This window comes from Notechis scutatus, chromosome 7 (assembly GCF_049901735.1).
Source record: "Notechis scutatus isolate UNSWTSFEM ecotype Mainland chromosome 7, rNotScu1.2, whole genome shotgun sequence".
Classification (NCBI taxonomy): domain Eukaryota; kingdom Metazoa; phylum Chordata; class Lepidosauria; order Squamata; family Elapidae; genus Notechis; species Notechis scutatus.
Window position 1 is genome coordinate 26,486,885 of NC_142015.1, and position 15,613 is coordinate 26,502,497.

A 15,613-nucleotide genomic window follows, 5' to 3' on the forward strand; every position below is an offset into this window, starting at 1 on the left:
CCTGGGAAAAAAGCACCTCTGGGACAACCATGACCTAGAGGACAGAGAATCTCTATAGACTTACATCCCTAGAGATGGTTCTGATCCTCACCTTGTCTGCTGTCTCTCCTGGCACAGCCAACACTGAAGGCATCTTCACGGTCATCGGCTTGAAGCCAGAGACCATGTACGCCATCCGACTGATGGCCATCAACGGCAAAGGCACCGGCGAGATCAGCTCCCTCTCCGACTTCAAGACCCAGCCAGTTCGTAAGTAAAGCCCTGCTCCTCCCCTGTCCTCTGCTTGGCAACCTCAGCCCTTTCTCAGGCCAACTGCCCATCCTTCACCTCTCACCTGGTCCTCCTCCTCCTCCTCTGGACTCTGTGTCCAGGTCCCCCTCCATGTCCCTGAGTTGGAACCTTCTTTTCTGTTTCCTCTTCCGAGAAACTTGTCTTGTTGTTGTTGTTCAAATCCTTTTGTTGAGCTGTGAGGATTGTGGAGAGCACACTTACAGCACCTAGGAATGTATTACTATTACATTACTACCATTAGCTCTGTTGGTTTTTTTTTTTTTTTTTAAATGCTGGTCCTAATATCTTCTGGTTGATTAGGTCAGGTGGAGGTGGGAGATGGGTTGGGGGAGACAAAACACTGTTTTGGGGCAGAAGTGGCTGCTATAAGAGATTAGAAGGGTTTAAAAAAAAAAAACCCACCAATTTGGCCTTTGAGCTTTTATTCTCTTGAAACATGGGCTCGTAAGCTGCAGATCGTTCTTAACTTACAAGCACAATTGAGCCCAACATTTCTGTTGGTAACCGAGATAGTTACTAAGTGAGTTTTGCCCCTTTTTACAACTCATTTGCCACAGCTGTTAAGTGAATTTGCCTTCCCCACTGAGTTTGGTGGTCAGAAGGTCATAAAAGGGGATCACACACACCCCCCCAGACAATGCAACTGTCATAAATATGAGTCAGTGGCCAAGTGTCCAAATGTTGATCACATGGTCATGATCAACCACAGTGGTCAAGTGTGAAAAATGTCTGCTGGTCCCTTTTTTTTCAGTGTTGTTATCATTTCAAATGGTCACTTAGTGGGTGATTGTAAGTCAAGAACTACCCGTAAAGCAGGTTTGAAAACGTACTTCCACTTAAGACCTCGTTTGGAGTGGTTTTCAAAGCTCGCCCATCTCCTTCCTGGTCCCAGATCCCAGCTCTGCTGGATCTCCCCAAGAGATCCATAATCTGCTTCAGAATATAGTCCTGTGGCCTTGGAAGATCAGCTTCAGGCGAGGGAGGAGGCGGTCTCTCTCCCACGGTGCTTGGAGAGGAAAACTACGGCTGCCTAGCCCTGTCCCATCCTGTGTCCGTCGACAGATTTAGCAGCTTCTGCCGACTCGCCTAATTGGCTTTTAGAGCCTCCTAAGCTTTTGCAGGAAGCTTTAGGGCAGTAAATTCAGGCAGGTTTAAAAGTCTGAGATCTTCATTGTTTTATCCAACCTGAGTTTCCCATCAATTTGTTTCCGGAAACGGCTGCTGACCAAGCGATATGGAAGCATGCATTAAAAACCCTGGCTGGCGGAGAATGGATCGAGTGCAATTCCGTTCAGAACGATGCCGGCTTTGCAAATGGCACGCCTGAATGAGCTGCCTCCCGCTCACATTTTATATGCTGCAAGACCCCCCAACACACACACACACACACACACACACGCACACATGCACATGCACACATATGCACACTGTCGAATTCTGGAAGAGCAGCAGGCAGAGGGGGAGGGGGAGTCCGAGGGCCCCGCCAGTGTATTTTTTCCAGCCTCCGAGCCGGGGTGTCCAATCTTGGCAACTTTAAGATCTCTAGACTTCAATTTCCAGAATTCCCCAACCTGGCTGAGGAATTAGAATAGAAGAGAGCTGGAAGGGACCTTGGAGGTCTTCTAGTCCAGCCCCTTGCTCAAGCAGGAGAACCTATACCATATAGACTCTTCTTAAAAGCCTCCAGTGATGGAGCACCCAAGATTTCTGGTGTCCAGCTGTTCCACTGGTTAATTGTCCTCACTGTTAGGAAGTTTCTCCTTAATTCGAGGTTGCTTCTCTCCTTGCTTAGTTTCCAGCCCTTGTTTCTTGTCCTGCCCTCTGGTGCTTGAATAAGTTGACCCCTTTCTCTTCTTTGTGACAGCCCCTCAAATACTGGAACACCATGATCACGTCACCCCTAATTCTTCTTTTCTTTAGACGAACCAGGCCCAAATCCTGCAGTCAATTCTGGGAGTTGAAGTCCAAGTTGCCACGGTTGCACATGCCTTCTCTAAGCTTGGTCTTCTTCTCTGGAAAAAAAAATGGGCCGTTTGACGTCCCGTTTAGACACAGTCCCTGCCCTGTATAACTTGTAAGCTCTGGGAAACTCGGGACAAATTGGATTTATCTCTGAGTCCTTTGAATTTGGAGAGAGACAGATTCGTCTGTGTAGCCCTCTCGATCACATCCAAGGGGCTGGGTCCAGTGGTGAGATTCAAATAATTTAACAACTGGCTCTCTGCCCCTAATGATTTCTTCCAACAACCAGTTCATCAGACTGCTCAGTTTGGTTCTCCCAGAGAGGTGCAAACCAGTTCTGTCAAAGTGGTGAGAACCGGCTGAATTCCACCCCTGGCTGGGTCCCTTTTATCCCATTTGGCTATCCTCCTTCCCCTCGCCTAGAAATCATCTCTGCCCCGTCCTCTCTGCTTCTGCTGCCTCTAGCAAAACCCGGTGGCTGTGTGTATGTGTGTGTGTGTGTTGCTGCCCTCCCAACCCTCTGGCATTCCCCATCTCCCCTCCCTCTTCGACCCTCATAATAATTCATTAAGCAGGGGGCAACCGACCTGACATTTCCATCTGCAGCAGCGTTTTTATTTTAGAAACACCTCTGGGTCTTGCAGGATACATTCTTAAACAAACGGAAACACGAGATCTTGCAGATGAGCTGAGTTTGGAAGGGATGCCCCCCCCCTGCCAAAAGAAAAAAAAGGGGGGGGACTAAAGAAACTGGGCTTCCTGCAGAATTCATTGACGTGGGAATAACCTCCACGTTTACGACTCCTGGCCCCTTCCCCCTCCTTAGCTGCGGTTTTCCGATGGGTAACCTGAACCCCCAACTCTTGCTTGCCACGAGTTGAAGGGTGGCCCATGGTGTGGTTGTCGCCTTACCCTTATTCTCCCTGAAAACCTGGTCGGCCTCCTGAGGAGCTAGTCCTCAGCAGACAGGCGTCCCAGAGTGTTGCCTTGTTTTCAGCGCCTTCGTCCATCGACTCCTTTTTTTTTTTTTCATCTCTTTTGCCTCTTTTCTCTTTTGGGGGTCTGTCTTTTCTTTACATTCGTCTTCTGCCTATGGGGGAACTGCAGGCCTTCCACCACCACGTAAGTGCTGCTTCTCCATTCCTTTTCCCCGCTCCGAGTGCCCCGGCTTTAACGTGTCCCGTAGATCCATGTGTGGTTTCTCCTAACTTAACTTAATTCCTCTCTTTGGCTTTGCTTCTCTTTCTCCGTAGAAAGAAAGTAGCGGGTAAATCATTTCTCCTAACAATACTGACTCTAGAGTAGCTGTCGTGTTTCCCATTAACACCTGGTCAAGAGGTGAATGCTCTCCTTTCCCCCTCCCTCTGGAGCATGCATCTTGTCTGTATCTGCATGAGACCCAGTTGGAGTGGAGGTGTCTTTCCTTTTCTTTTTTCTTTCTCTTTCCTCTTCTTATCCTTCCCTTATCCTTTCTATCTTCTCTTCTCTTGTCCCATCCCTTCCCTCCAGCTTCTCTTCTCTTCCCTTCCCTGCCTCTCTCTTCTCCTCTCTCTCTTCTTCCCTTCCTTCCATCCTTCTTCCCTTCTCTTCCCTTCCCTGCCTCTCTCTTCTCCTCTCCTCTCTTCTTCCCTTTCCTTCCATCCTTCTTCTCTTCTCTTCCTCCCCTTCCCTGCCTCTCTCTTCTCCTCTCCTCTCTTCTTCCCTTTCCTTCCATCCTTCTTCTCTTCTCTTCCCTTCCCTGCCTCTCTCTTCTCCTCTCCTCTCTTCTTCCCTTTCCTTCCATCCTTCTTCTCTTCTCTTCCCTTCCCTGCCTCTCTCCTCTCTTCTTCCTTCCCTTCACTTCCATCCTTCTTCTCTTCTCTTCTCTTCTCTTCTCTTCTCTTCTCTTCTCTTCTCTTCTCTTCTCTTCTCTTCTCTTCTTCCTCCATGGCAGGGACATGCAATATTGACACCCCCAAACTGTCTCAGGCAAGGGTGCTACATTCTGCCAAACCCTGTTTTGTGACAAAAAATTGTTCAAGACAGATACAAGGGGGAAAATAGCAGAAATAGCTCAGGCAATGACAGAGGGGGAAATATAAAAAGACAGATCTTTTCAAGAAAGATCTATAGCAATAGCACTCAGGCTTATATACCGCTTCACAGTGCTATTACAGCAGTTTACAGACTCAGCCTCTTGCCCCCTACAATCTGGGTCCTCATTTTACCAACCTCAGAAGGACAGAAGGCTGAGTCAACCTGGAGCCTGGTGAGATTTGAACTGCCAAATTGCAGGCAACCAGCCATCAGCAGTTGTGACTTGCAGTACTGCATTCTAAGCACTGTGCCACCACAGCTCATCTATAAGTAGAAAGTAGGGGAAAAACTTCATAAGAACATAATTAATCTGTCCACAATTTGAATTTAGTTTAGAGTTCGAAAACCATTCCCTAGAAGAGAATATTAGAAACTATCCCTCCCTATCTATCTTCATTCATGTAACTGAGAATCATCTCCAGGGATCTCCAACCTTGACCACTTTAAGACTTGTGGACTTCAACTCCCAGAATTCCCCAGCCAGCCTGGCTGGCTGGGGAATTCTGGGAGTTGAAATCCACGAGTCTTAAAGTAGCCAAGGTTGGAGACCCCTGATCTACAGTAACTGGCAGGAGTGGTCATTCCCATTCTGGCTTGGTTTGAATTTGGGCGCCATCCTTGGATTAGGAGTCTTAGAGGCCTCTTAAGATTCCAGACCATTGGAATGAACCCTTTACTCTTCTCCTGCCTTAACTGTAGGTGAAAGGTCTTCCAGCAGGGAGCATGACATGGTTTCCTAACTTCCCTTTCAATGAAAAATATGTACGCAAGAGCATTCTGGTGGATGTGAGCAAAAGTGTGGGAGATTGCCAATTGCCGTGATTGACAAGCAGGAGGCCAAAGAGCCCTTCACTGGATGGTTTCCCACACGTGACATGCTGCTGCTGATTTAGCTAGTATACCTAAGAGCAACGCCTATACTTGTGGAAGTCCACTTTATACAGTTTGGATAATTCAAGAGAATGCAGAAAGCTGAGATCTCTCAGATGGGCACATAGAAGATCCCCTTCAGTGGGACAGCAAGAAGGAAAACATGGTTGCCAGAGCCACGTCTACAAGAACCTGAACCTGAAAAAGCCATCCTGTGGTCTGGGTGTGGAGACTTCCTTTCAAGTGACACCAGAACCGCCGTAAACCTAAACTTGCATTTCTTGGGCATGGGGTTGACTCTGAGATCAGCCTTTTGGAGAAGGGGATTTGTCACTTGGGTGGGTCTCAAAATGCTCACATCTGCAGCAGTAGTGGGATCCTACCTTAGTCACTACCAGTTCGGTGGGGGAATCGCAGAACGCGTACGCCCCTAGCAAGCCGATCAGATGAAAGGATGAAGAAACAGAAAGCTAGGAGTGACCCTCCCCCTCCCCCGTGTGCTTGTCAATCTTTTATCCTCTCAGCTGATTGGAGGCTCTTTTTTATTACCGGTTCAAGCGGTAGCAATTTTTACTACCGGTTCGGTTGAACCGGGCCAAACCGGTAGCATACCATCACTGATCTGCAGTTTATGTATCAATTTATTGATCACATTTAGGAATCGCCCCTTTCCCTCACAGTTGCAACTCTTCAGCTTCAGGATAAAGTTCCCTTCCTCTTTCCTTTAAAAAAAAAATGCTGTCAAATAATCAGGGCCAGATGGAATCCATGAAGCAATATATTTCATTAGGTTACTGATTGCAGTTTGAGAGAAAGAGAAAGAGAGAGAGAGGAAGCTGTTAGCAAAGGAATGAAGTTGCTGTAAAAGATTCCTCTCTGCTTCCTTGTGATTGAGCTGTTAACCTTTTGAATGTAATTGCCAGAATGTTATTACCTAATTTTTTCAGGAGAATTAAATGGGAGAGAGAGAGAGAGAAGTAATGAGAGATGAATTTCATCAATGGAAGGCACCCAAAATAGAAATCCTGGTTTTAATGTCATGATGAGCTATTCTGCTTCTTCGGGATTAAATAAAACGCTTGAGAAAGGAAGATGCAGAACAACCCTGAATGGCTCCTAAATTCCATCTCGAATATATATATTTTTTTTAAAGAAAACTTCCAGAAGCTTTTGAGAGGTGGAACTTTACAAATGAAATCATGCTTCCTTGATGTTTGTTGCCCAAATTTTGGAAGAAAATGTTGTTTAAGAAAGAAACGCAAACCTGTGAAGTAGATTTGCATCATTGTCTCATTTTATAGACAGGTAGACAGTAAGGCTGAGACAGCAAGAAGTATCTGAATTCAGGTGAGTTCAGGTGAATTCATGGTTAGGGTTAGGTGAGGTGAATTCAGGTGAGTTCAGGTGAGTTCAGGTGAAACTGGAGTCAGGAGCCTTGACCCTCAGTGGTCTATCTGTTGACCACTATCTCCAGATACCCACACAATTGTTTCTCTTGGGTTTCCTCCACTTTCTGACTGGCAGGGATGCCCCTTGACCAGGGTGGAACTTGGATTATGCCCTGGGAACATGGAAAGCAACAAATATTTCTGACTCAAAAGTACATCATTCCTTTTGACCAGAATCTTTTTTGTTTTTAAGTTCTTGCTGAGAAATATGTTTACCTCATGCAGAGGTGGCCATTGATGATGGGCTGATTCAGAACAATATTTTCTAGCTTTTTTTTTTTCCTGAAGAACAATTGCAGTTGTGTGCGTTCTTCTGAGCCTTGTCTTTTACTTGGGACCTCCTTCTTCCCAATTCTAGTGACTGGGATATTCATTTCTCCACTGTGGACAGCCAGATGTCTGTTTTCTCTTTGAATTTTGCCTCTGCCAAAGGCCCCAATCTAGTGGCATTCTTCCCTCCTGCCATTTTTCTTCAGATATTGTGGTTATTTACATTTTTATCACACCCTGCCTGGAGGGAGTTTGGGGCCCTTCCTTCTTTCCTTCCATCCACATTTCCTCCCTCCCTCCCTTCCACATCTCCTCCCTTTCCTTCCTTCCTTCCTTCCTTCCTTCCTTCCTTCCTTCCTTCCTTCCTTCCTTCCTTCCTTCCTTCTTCCCTCCCTCCCTTCCTTCCACATTTCCTTTGTCCCTCCTTCCTTCCCTCTCTTCTTCATTCCTCCTTCCCTCCCTTCTCCCCTCTCTTCTTCATTCCTCCCTCCCTCCCTCTTTCCCTCTCTCTCCTCCCTCCCTCCCTCTCCTTCCTTCCTTCCTCCCTGCCTTCACCTAGTCCTTAGATTTTCCCCATAGTCTTGGCAAGTGGGTGACCTTGACCAGAAGCTACATGAACTCCGCTTTCCCCCAACTTGGTGTCCATCACAGGGACTGAGGTAAGATTCCAATTATCCCCAGCTGCCGAAGGCATTTGGGGGGCCCTCACGCAGCCCCAGTGGGGACACACCAGCTTGAGAAAAGCTGATCTAACCTTGACGCTCACAGCCCGCCGGTCTTTACACGGTAAACCCAGAGGGCAACACCTCTCCTCCTTTATGTTCATCCTCCTCATTAGGTCTTGTCTCCCTTTCTTCTCTCTGCCTTTTATTTTCCTGCATAATTTATCTTCACAGCAGGCTTCACCTTTATGTGTCTTTATCTAGCCTTCATGTTGCCATAGCAACCCAGCATCCCATCAAAACTGAAACTACCGAACCAGATTGAGAGGAGAGGATGCTTCCTCCCCTTTTCTCCCTCCCCCCACAGCTCTTCTTTTGCCCCTTTGCCTTCCCCCCTAATTCCAGGGTCCCATTCAATCACGGGACCAGTTGCCCAACAGATGTGGACCAGATGTCCATGAATTAAGGAAGGAGGAGCCTTCCCCCCCCCCCAGAAGGTCCCCGTGGATGGATTTGTTTTGAACACAGGCATTAAGATGGATGTGATTGGGATTTTTAGCCATGTTTCAGGGAACCTTTATTTTCCTCACACTTCCTTTCATGCGTGCTTTCTAAGTAGCTTATTGATCTTTGCAAACGGCAGGAATGAATTCAATTATATTAGTCCTCGTTTCAACTTTGAGCAGGATGAAACTGAAGGGGGCTCAAAGAAAACATGAAAAGATCCTACGTCCTTGAAAAGTTTTTGCAAGTGCCACCTCCAAAGCATCCAGTCCTCGAACTTAAACCTTGGCCTTGGATGTAGGGCTACCTGGGAACATTTGTGGATGGAGAATGAAATGGACTCTCAATGAAAACTGAACCCCTTTGTAGTGACAAAGGGGGGGCATGGCATCCTGGCTGATAGGTTTGTCCCCATTCTCCCCAAAGTGAGAATTCACTGTTTATATTTTAAATCTTCCTTTCCTTCTTTCCCTTCCCCCCTTTCCTTCCTTCCTTCCTTCCTTCCTTCCTTTCCTTCTCTCTCTTACACACACACACACACACACACACACACACAATGTCAGAGTATTTGCAGCATGACTACTATTGTGGGACCACCCAGCAGCAAAATACAGCACACACAGAGGCTTTATCTTTTAACAGTGGTTTATATATAAGACAGCTATATACATACATATATGTGGTAGGCAAATACCTGGCAATCAATCAATCTTCTTTATTCTGCACAGAGGACTACAATGGAGGCAGAACACAAGGAGAGAGAGATACGCCCTCTCATGGCCTCATTTATATATACAGCTTCTTAAAGTGGTAAAACCCAGTGGACCCATCCTCAGTCTTAAAACGGCAATAACCTGCTGACTCATTCTCATTGCATCAGCCTTACAACAGCTGGTCAGCTATTAAATCTCAATACCTTCACAAACACACACATACATACACACAGATTATTTCATAGAGAAGAAGAAAAGCGTGATGGTTAACACAGGCAGGTGACACCAAACCTCTCTGAAAAGACAGGGCTGAGAAGATTATGAATGGATTTGGGGACCTTAGACCTTTCCTTTCCTTTCTGTTATTCAAAGGTGTGGCTTTGAGTGACAGGAGTTTCATTTAAAAATGGCCTCCTCTTTCTTCCTTCTACATCCCCATTTCTTTCGGTCCTCACAAGCTGTGAATTTGAATGGGGACAAAAGCTTTCATGACGATGAGCAGATATTAAGGGATAAGGGGGCGAGCTGCGGAAGAACAGTGGAGACACCGAAGACTTGGATCTAAACCTCTTGAGCATCCAACTGTCTTACATGAAGTTGTTTGATGAAGGTCCTTCGGTCTCCCAGCGCCTCCAATTCTACTTTAAAGATAATACGGGTGATCTGAGCTGCTTTGACTGTGGATGTTGAGATGGGTTGCAAAGGGATCTTTGCTTCTTTGTGTATCTATAAGATTGGCCACCCTGGCCGGCCTTTCCTCATAGCAAGAGACCAGTTGGCCTCCCTTGCTGGCCACTCACCCATGCCTTGTCCCGAGCAGGCAACCCCTCTTCTTCATTTAAAAAAAAATATAGAAAGGTGTTTATGTTAAATTGCTGGCAAGGTATCGTAGGGTTATGCCAAGTTTCAGTTAGGAGGCTCCATTGCAAGGTCTCCCTTCCAGCTAACGTGGTGACCCTAGAGCTTCCCCCTTAGGAAGAGGGAAGAGACTCCACTCTTTTCTAATTGAGTCTTTCCGGGGATTTTCTGACTTCTTCCAGACAGGTTGGCAGTAAATCTGGAACTGTCAGAATCTGCAGACCCAGGACTTGTGAAGGCCCTGGGTACCAGGAGGCTGGCTTAAGTCCAGAGGCATCGATGGGCTGCATGGTTTCCTATGGTGCCAGCAACAGACCCGGAGGATTTAATTCTACTTGTGTTGCAGAGGGAAGGAATGAGTTCCTCTCTTGTTCTCTCTTTCCATTGTTCTGATTTTGTTGTGGCCTGTCGGCCGCCGGTCCCTCCAGCAGCCAAATCAGAGGAGGAGGCAGCGTAGGAGTGAGGGTCAGAATCAAGGCAACCTGCAAGCTCCGAGGGGGAAGAAGGAATGGAGCTGTCAGAGACAAAGGCAGAGCCTGGACCACTCGTCAGCCCTCAGATGGAGCCCCTAGGTCTGGAGGTGGCTGATGAGGAAGAGGAGGAAGAGCTGGGTCCAGTGCCTGATGCACAGATGCGCAGAAGGCAGAGGAGAGGAGAGCAGTGGAAATCTGTGGGCCGGTCCTTGGGACAGAAGAGCCACCACTGCTAGCAAAGCCCCACCCTAGCTCTGGGGATAAAAGGCAGGGGGCGGAGACGAATAAATGTGGCAGATAACTATTCATCTCCCTGCTGGACAGACTTGTTAGCCTCTGGTGAGAGAGAGACATTTTGCTGGGGCTGCTGGCACTCCTAATAAAGGAAACATTTAGTTAACTATAGAGGGTTTGTCGTGTTTGGGAGCCGGGTCAGAACAGACTATAGTTAGATAAGGAAAGGATTAGGAGAGCTGTTGTGCAACTATCCAAAGAGCACCAGGATGAAGGACTAAACAGATGTTTGGGGTTAAAGTCCTGGATATTGTTTCCAGGTTCTCGCCTTTAAGATGATGGAATTATGCTAGTGGAAAAGTCCTCCCCCCAACAACTGCAGTGGGCAAGTTAGGTCATATGGGAGAAAGTGGCTTGATGATGCCCTACCAGGACAATTTTTCAATGATGTGACAAGGAGGGCACTTGGGGCGTCTACCTTCACCGCTGTCCAAACCAGCAAAGAGACCTTTGGACACAGTGTGAGCCACACTGCTTGGGACTTCCCACATACAGCGAAATCATTGATTGACCCTTTCAGAGTCTTGCTCAGCCCTGAAGCTTCGACCCATCCTAATTGGACTCATCCAGTTGGCCTGGGGCACTGATGCCAGAAACCTGGAGCCCATATCGAGACACCACCACCACCCGTTCATCTTCCTGCCTGCACAGCCAGCAGAGTGGGAAGGCGGGTGGGGAGGGATTCTATGGGTTTCCCTTTGTTTTTCTATTCCTACAGAGAAGAGGAGACACCCAAAGGAAGGCAGCCTGCTCCGTTTGTCTTAAATGTTAGAAGCTGACTGAATTCTTTGCAGTGTCCTTTTGGATGAATAATCTGTTGCTATGCTAAATCTTCTTTCCTTTCCTTCCCTTCCTCCCCTCCCCTCCCCCCACTTCCCTCCCCTTCCCTCCCCTTCTCTTCTTTCCTTTTCCTTTTCCTTTTCCCTTTCCTTTCCTTTCCTTTCCTTCCCTTCCATTCTCTTCTTTCCTTTCCTTTCCTTTCCTTTCCTTTTCCCTTTCCTTTCCTTTCCTTCCCTTCCTCCCCTCCCCTCCCCTCCCCTTCCCTTCCTTCCGTTCCCTTCTCCCTTTCCTTTCCTCTCCTTCTTCCTTTCTTTTCCCTTTCCTTTCCTTCTCCATTTCCTCTCCCCTCCCCTCCCATCCTGTATTATGGCTGTTGCCAGGAGTTCCTTGCGAAGAGAAAGCCCTTCTCTAGTCTTAGTGATGTTTTGTGACTCTTTACCTGACTTGGTATTAATTAATCCGCAGCCCCATCGCTCTGCCTAACCAACCCAACCCAACCCAACCCAACCCCTCCCTGCCAGGATCTCAGTGCTTGCGCTTGTTCAATAATCTTGTAGGTTGTTTTTTTTAGATCGATGGATTTTTGTTTTTGTTTGTTTTTGTTTTGTTTTTAACTGTCTGCTCTGGTGTTTCAATAGAATGGCTAATTTGATTTTGTTTAGACTTTAATCTGTAACTGTTGTTGATTCTTTTTTGCCCATTGTTTACATCCGTTTTTTTAATTTTTTTTTTTTTTGTATTTTTCATGTGACTTCCTCCACTTTCCTTTCAACCAAATCATGTGCGTGCGTATCATGTGACTTGTGTCATGTGGCTTGCATGGTGCTGCTGATGTCGTCCACGCTGGTGAACAGAAGGTAAAAAATTTAAATGACAGCAACAAAACACAGCCTTTGTTTGGATTAGTTAACAAATTCTGCCCAGGACAAAACAAAAAAACAAATTAGATATCTTTCCCCCCACCCACCCCCATTCAGAACCTCTGAATTGTCATCACTTAAAATTTTCCTTCTATAACCTCTCATTATTATTATTATTATTATTATTATTTAAAAAAAGCTTTGTTCAACACATTGTGTCTGCATGCAACCTGACTAAAGTTCATCCTTCTGTTGCTCTTCTGTGAGGACACGTTGGTGTTTGGGCTGAGGGGTGCCAGGCTAAATTGTTTGTTTCCATTGTTCAGGGGTTGTTATCATTAGGTGTGTTTTTCTTCCAGAGCATGTTGCAAACAAACATACCTGCTGGATATACTCATGTAGAGGACAGGATAAGCTGTAGGCCCAACAGTTAGTGCAGAATTAAAAACATGCAAGCTTCTTCATTGAGTTTGCCTGCTCATCCTGCAGTTACTGGCCCATCAGCTAATCCAGGTTATCGTGCGATTCCTGGAATGCTGCCATGGTTGCATTGATATAACAGACCGATTAAGGAAGTTGTCATGGTTCCGAGTAATGCTCCCAGAGTTGACAGAAGTTTGACATTGCACAGAAGAGAAAGATTTCTAGGAGAAGGATGTCCCCTCATCTGGGCTGGTTTTCTTGGACTGGGTCTACTAAGTAGTAGCCCTCCTAAGTAGAAGACCAATTCTCCACTTCCATGCTAGCAGCCATCGGTGATGATAAGAGGCCAGGGTGCCATGCGAATGGCACAAGCAAGCATGCTCGGATGTTAAATAACAACAACAACAACAACAACAGTTGTTGAAAAGAAAAGCAAAAAGTCTGGATAGTGGATGTGGCAGTGCCTAGAGACAGCAGAATAGAAGAGAAAGAACTGGAGAAGATAACAAACTACAAAGACCTACAAACAGTCCCAAAACAAGTGGAGCCACCACTTGAACATTATCAGTGGCATTGACAAATTTGCCACCAGTCAATTGCAGAAGGCAGCTTTGCTTGGAACAGCTTCCATCCTTCGGCGATATCTGTAACACCATCAAACATCCAGATTTACCTATCCCGGGTCCTTGGTAAGGGCTCGATAGGTAGACAAAAATGCCAAACCCTGGCTGAACACCTGGCTGACTGTGCAATGAATAATAATAATAATTAACAACAACAACAACAATTTTTATTGAGTTGGTCTGCTCATCCTGCAGTTATTCGTCCATCAGCAAATCCAGGTTATCGTGCAATTCCTGGAACAGAATTCCAGGAATTTTTTTTCCAGACAAATTCCAGACATTTTTTTTTTTTTTTTTTGCTGTAAAGAAAAAAAATCAATTGATGGGGGTTGGGGGCATAACTTCAAATTGACAGGACAGAAGTTCAAAAATCACATTCAAAACTATTATTTCACAGAAAGAGTAGTGGAAGCTTGGCACCAATTTCCAGAGGTGATTGTGGCTCAGTCGTCTGTAACTGAGCCTTTAAACATGCTTGGTTTAAACACATGTCCATCAGTCAACAAAAATAAAAGTAATAATTAAATATAATAAATAATTACATTAAAGAAAACCTCACAAAACAAATAAATTCAAAGGGCAGACTTGATGAACCACTGGATCTTTTTCTCCCAGCAGTTTTTAGATTTCTGTGTTATGAGAAGGTTGGAAATAATAAGGAGGATCACTTGAGGAAGTGCTGAGTATCACTTCCCCTGGACTACAATTATCTTCCTTTTTTTTTTTTTATCCAAGTGCTATTCCCTTAGACTCCTTTTCCCTGATTATCCTAAACAGGAACAGGAGAACAGAGAAGGCAGCAGAAGGCAGCTAGTCGCTTCTATAAATGTCAACCATAGATCAGTCAAGAGAGTTTATGTATGTTTGCATGATAAAAGGGTTTTGCAGAGTTGGTTCACCCAATGGAAATAAAACTGGCACAGAGGAAATATTCTGGTAGGGCTTCCTGTTCTACCATTTGTACCTCTTTTGAGCCAAGAAGCCTTTGAAAACCCTACTAGAAGTATCTATCATCACATCCAGGGTGTGTTTGTTATTATTCAAGAACACGGAAGCAAACTATTTAGCCTTTGTCATGTAAGGAAGAGTGCTTATCTTCCCGTTTGAGTTGGTGGCCATGAGGAAGGAAGAATTTTCTAGAACAGAAGGCTACCTAGAACAGGGGTGTCCAACCTTGGCAACCCTAAGATCTCTGGACTTCAACTCCCAGAATTGGCGGGTGGGGAATTTTAGGAGTTGAAGTCCGCGGGTCTTAAAGTTGCAAGGTTGGACACCCCTGGCCTAGAATTTCACTTGATTTACCTCTGCCTGCCATTCGAGAAGACCAACCTCACCCCTTGGCTTTTTGCTTCCCAGAAGATCAATAGTTTGTTTGGAAAAGCATCCAAGGCCATCCTCATTTCATCCCCTTTGGACCCCCATCTCGGAACGCAACTCCCCTTTGTGTTCAAGTAGGGGGTTGGCCAGGGAAACTAACCTGCGTAACTCAACAGCGTGTGGAGTGAAGAAGCCACTGTCCTGTTTTCTCTCTCTCTCCTTCCACAGATGTTTGGGCGACATCCCCCTGGAACTATCCCTCGGCCTCCTTGGTTTTGTGCAGCCTGTTGTCTTTTCACCCAATCCATCTCATTTCTTTGTGTGTGACTCTAACCCTCTTCCTCTCCTTGTCTCTTTCTACCTCGACTATTGACCAAACTTGGGATGAGTGCCATTCGTGATTTGAAACTGTGGCAGCTGCTTTTTGTCACAAGTTTTCAACCCTTTTTACACAGTGACCAAAAACGGGGAGGTGCATTGGAAGGTGTTTAATGGCATGGGAAGGAGCGGGGAGAAGTCTTTAATTGTGCTCCAAGGAGAGGCATGAGACCAAACATTTTTGAATAGCCTCCTGCTCAACATTTCTGAGTTGGGTTTACTTTAAGTGGTGGTTTTTCTCCCTCCTGCTGAAGTGAAGGAGAAACGATGCTTTTTGCAAAGAACCATTCCCTTCATTGCTTCTTAATGTCCCTCTTTACTCGTGAGATACCTGAGTGGCAGGTGTGCTCTTTTCTCTCAACGGCTTCTTGATGTACAAAGGAGCACATGAATGCCGAGGCAAGAGTCAGGGTTGGGCCCTCCTGTGTTTTGGACTACGAGTCTCATAAAGCCCCCTTAGCATGGTCAGGGCTTATGGGTGGTGTGCCCCAAAGTCCATGGACACCTGTCCCTTCCTTCCATCTATTCGAGACCAATGAGCTGCTGTGTAAAAGGAGGTTGTGTTCCTTTTCCTCTAGGTTGCATGGACAGTGTGGTCGTCTCCTCCTCTCTTTTCTTGGGTGGGGGCTGTTTGTTGACTTTTATAATAACCATAACTTCTTTTTTCCTTCAGCATTGGTCATTTGAGACTTAACACCCACGAAGGTCCATTCTCAATTTGGTCCAGACTTTCAAAGCCCCTTCCCATGAAGAAGTGAAAAAAGGGCAGGGGAGGAACAAAGAGGAAAGATGTTTACACTGGGTTTTTTTG

At 46.0% G+C, this 15,613-nt stretch overlaps 1 protein-coding gene across 1 annotated transcript in view; it reads left to right on the forward strand.

Moving 5' to 3' along the window:
• NCAM1 (neural cell adhesion molecule 1) overlaps positions 1 to 15,613 on the forward strand; it is a 154,847-nt gene that overhangs the window by 116,196 nt on the left and 23,038 nt on the right. The window contains 2 exon segments of the mRNA XM_087970211.1: positions 118 to 249; positions 3,361 to 3,375. Of these exon segments, the coding sequence (XP_087826337.1) occupies positions 118 to 249; positions 3,361 to 3,375 (147 nt within the window).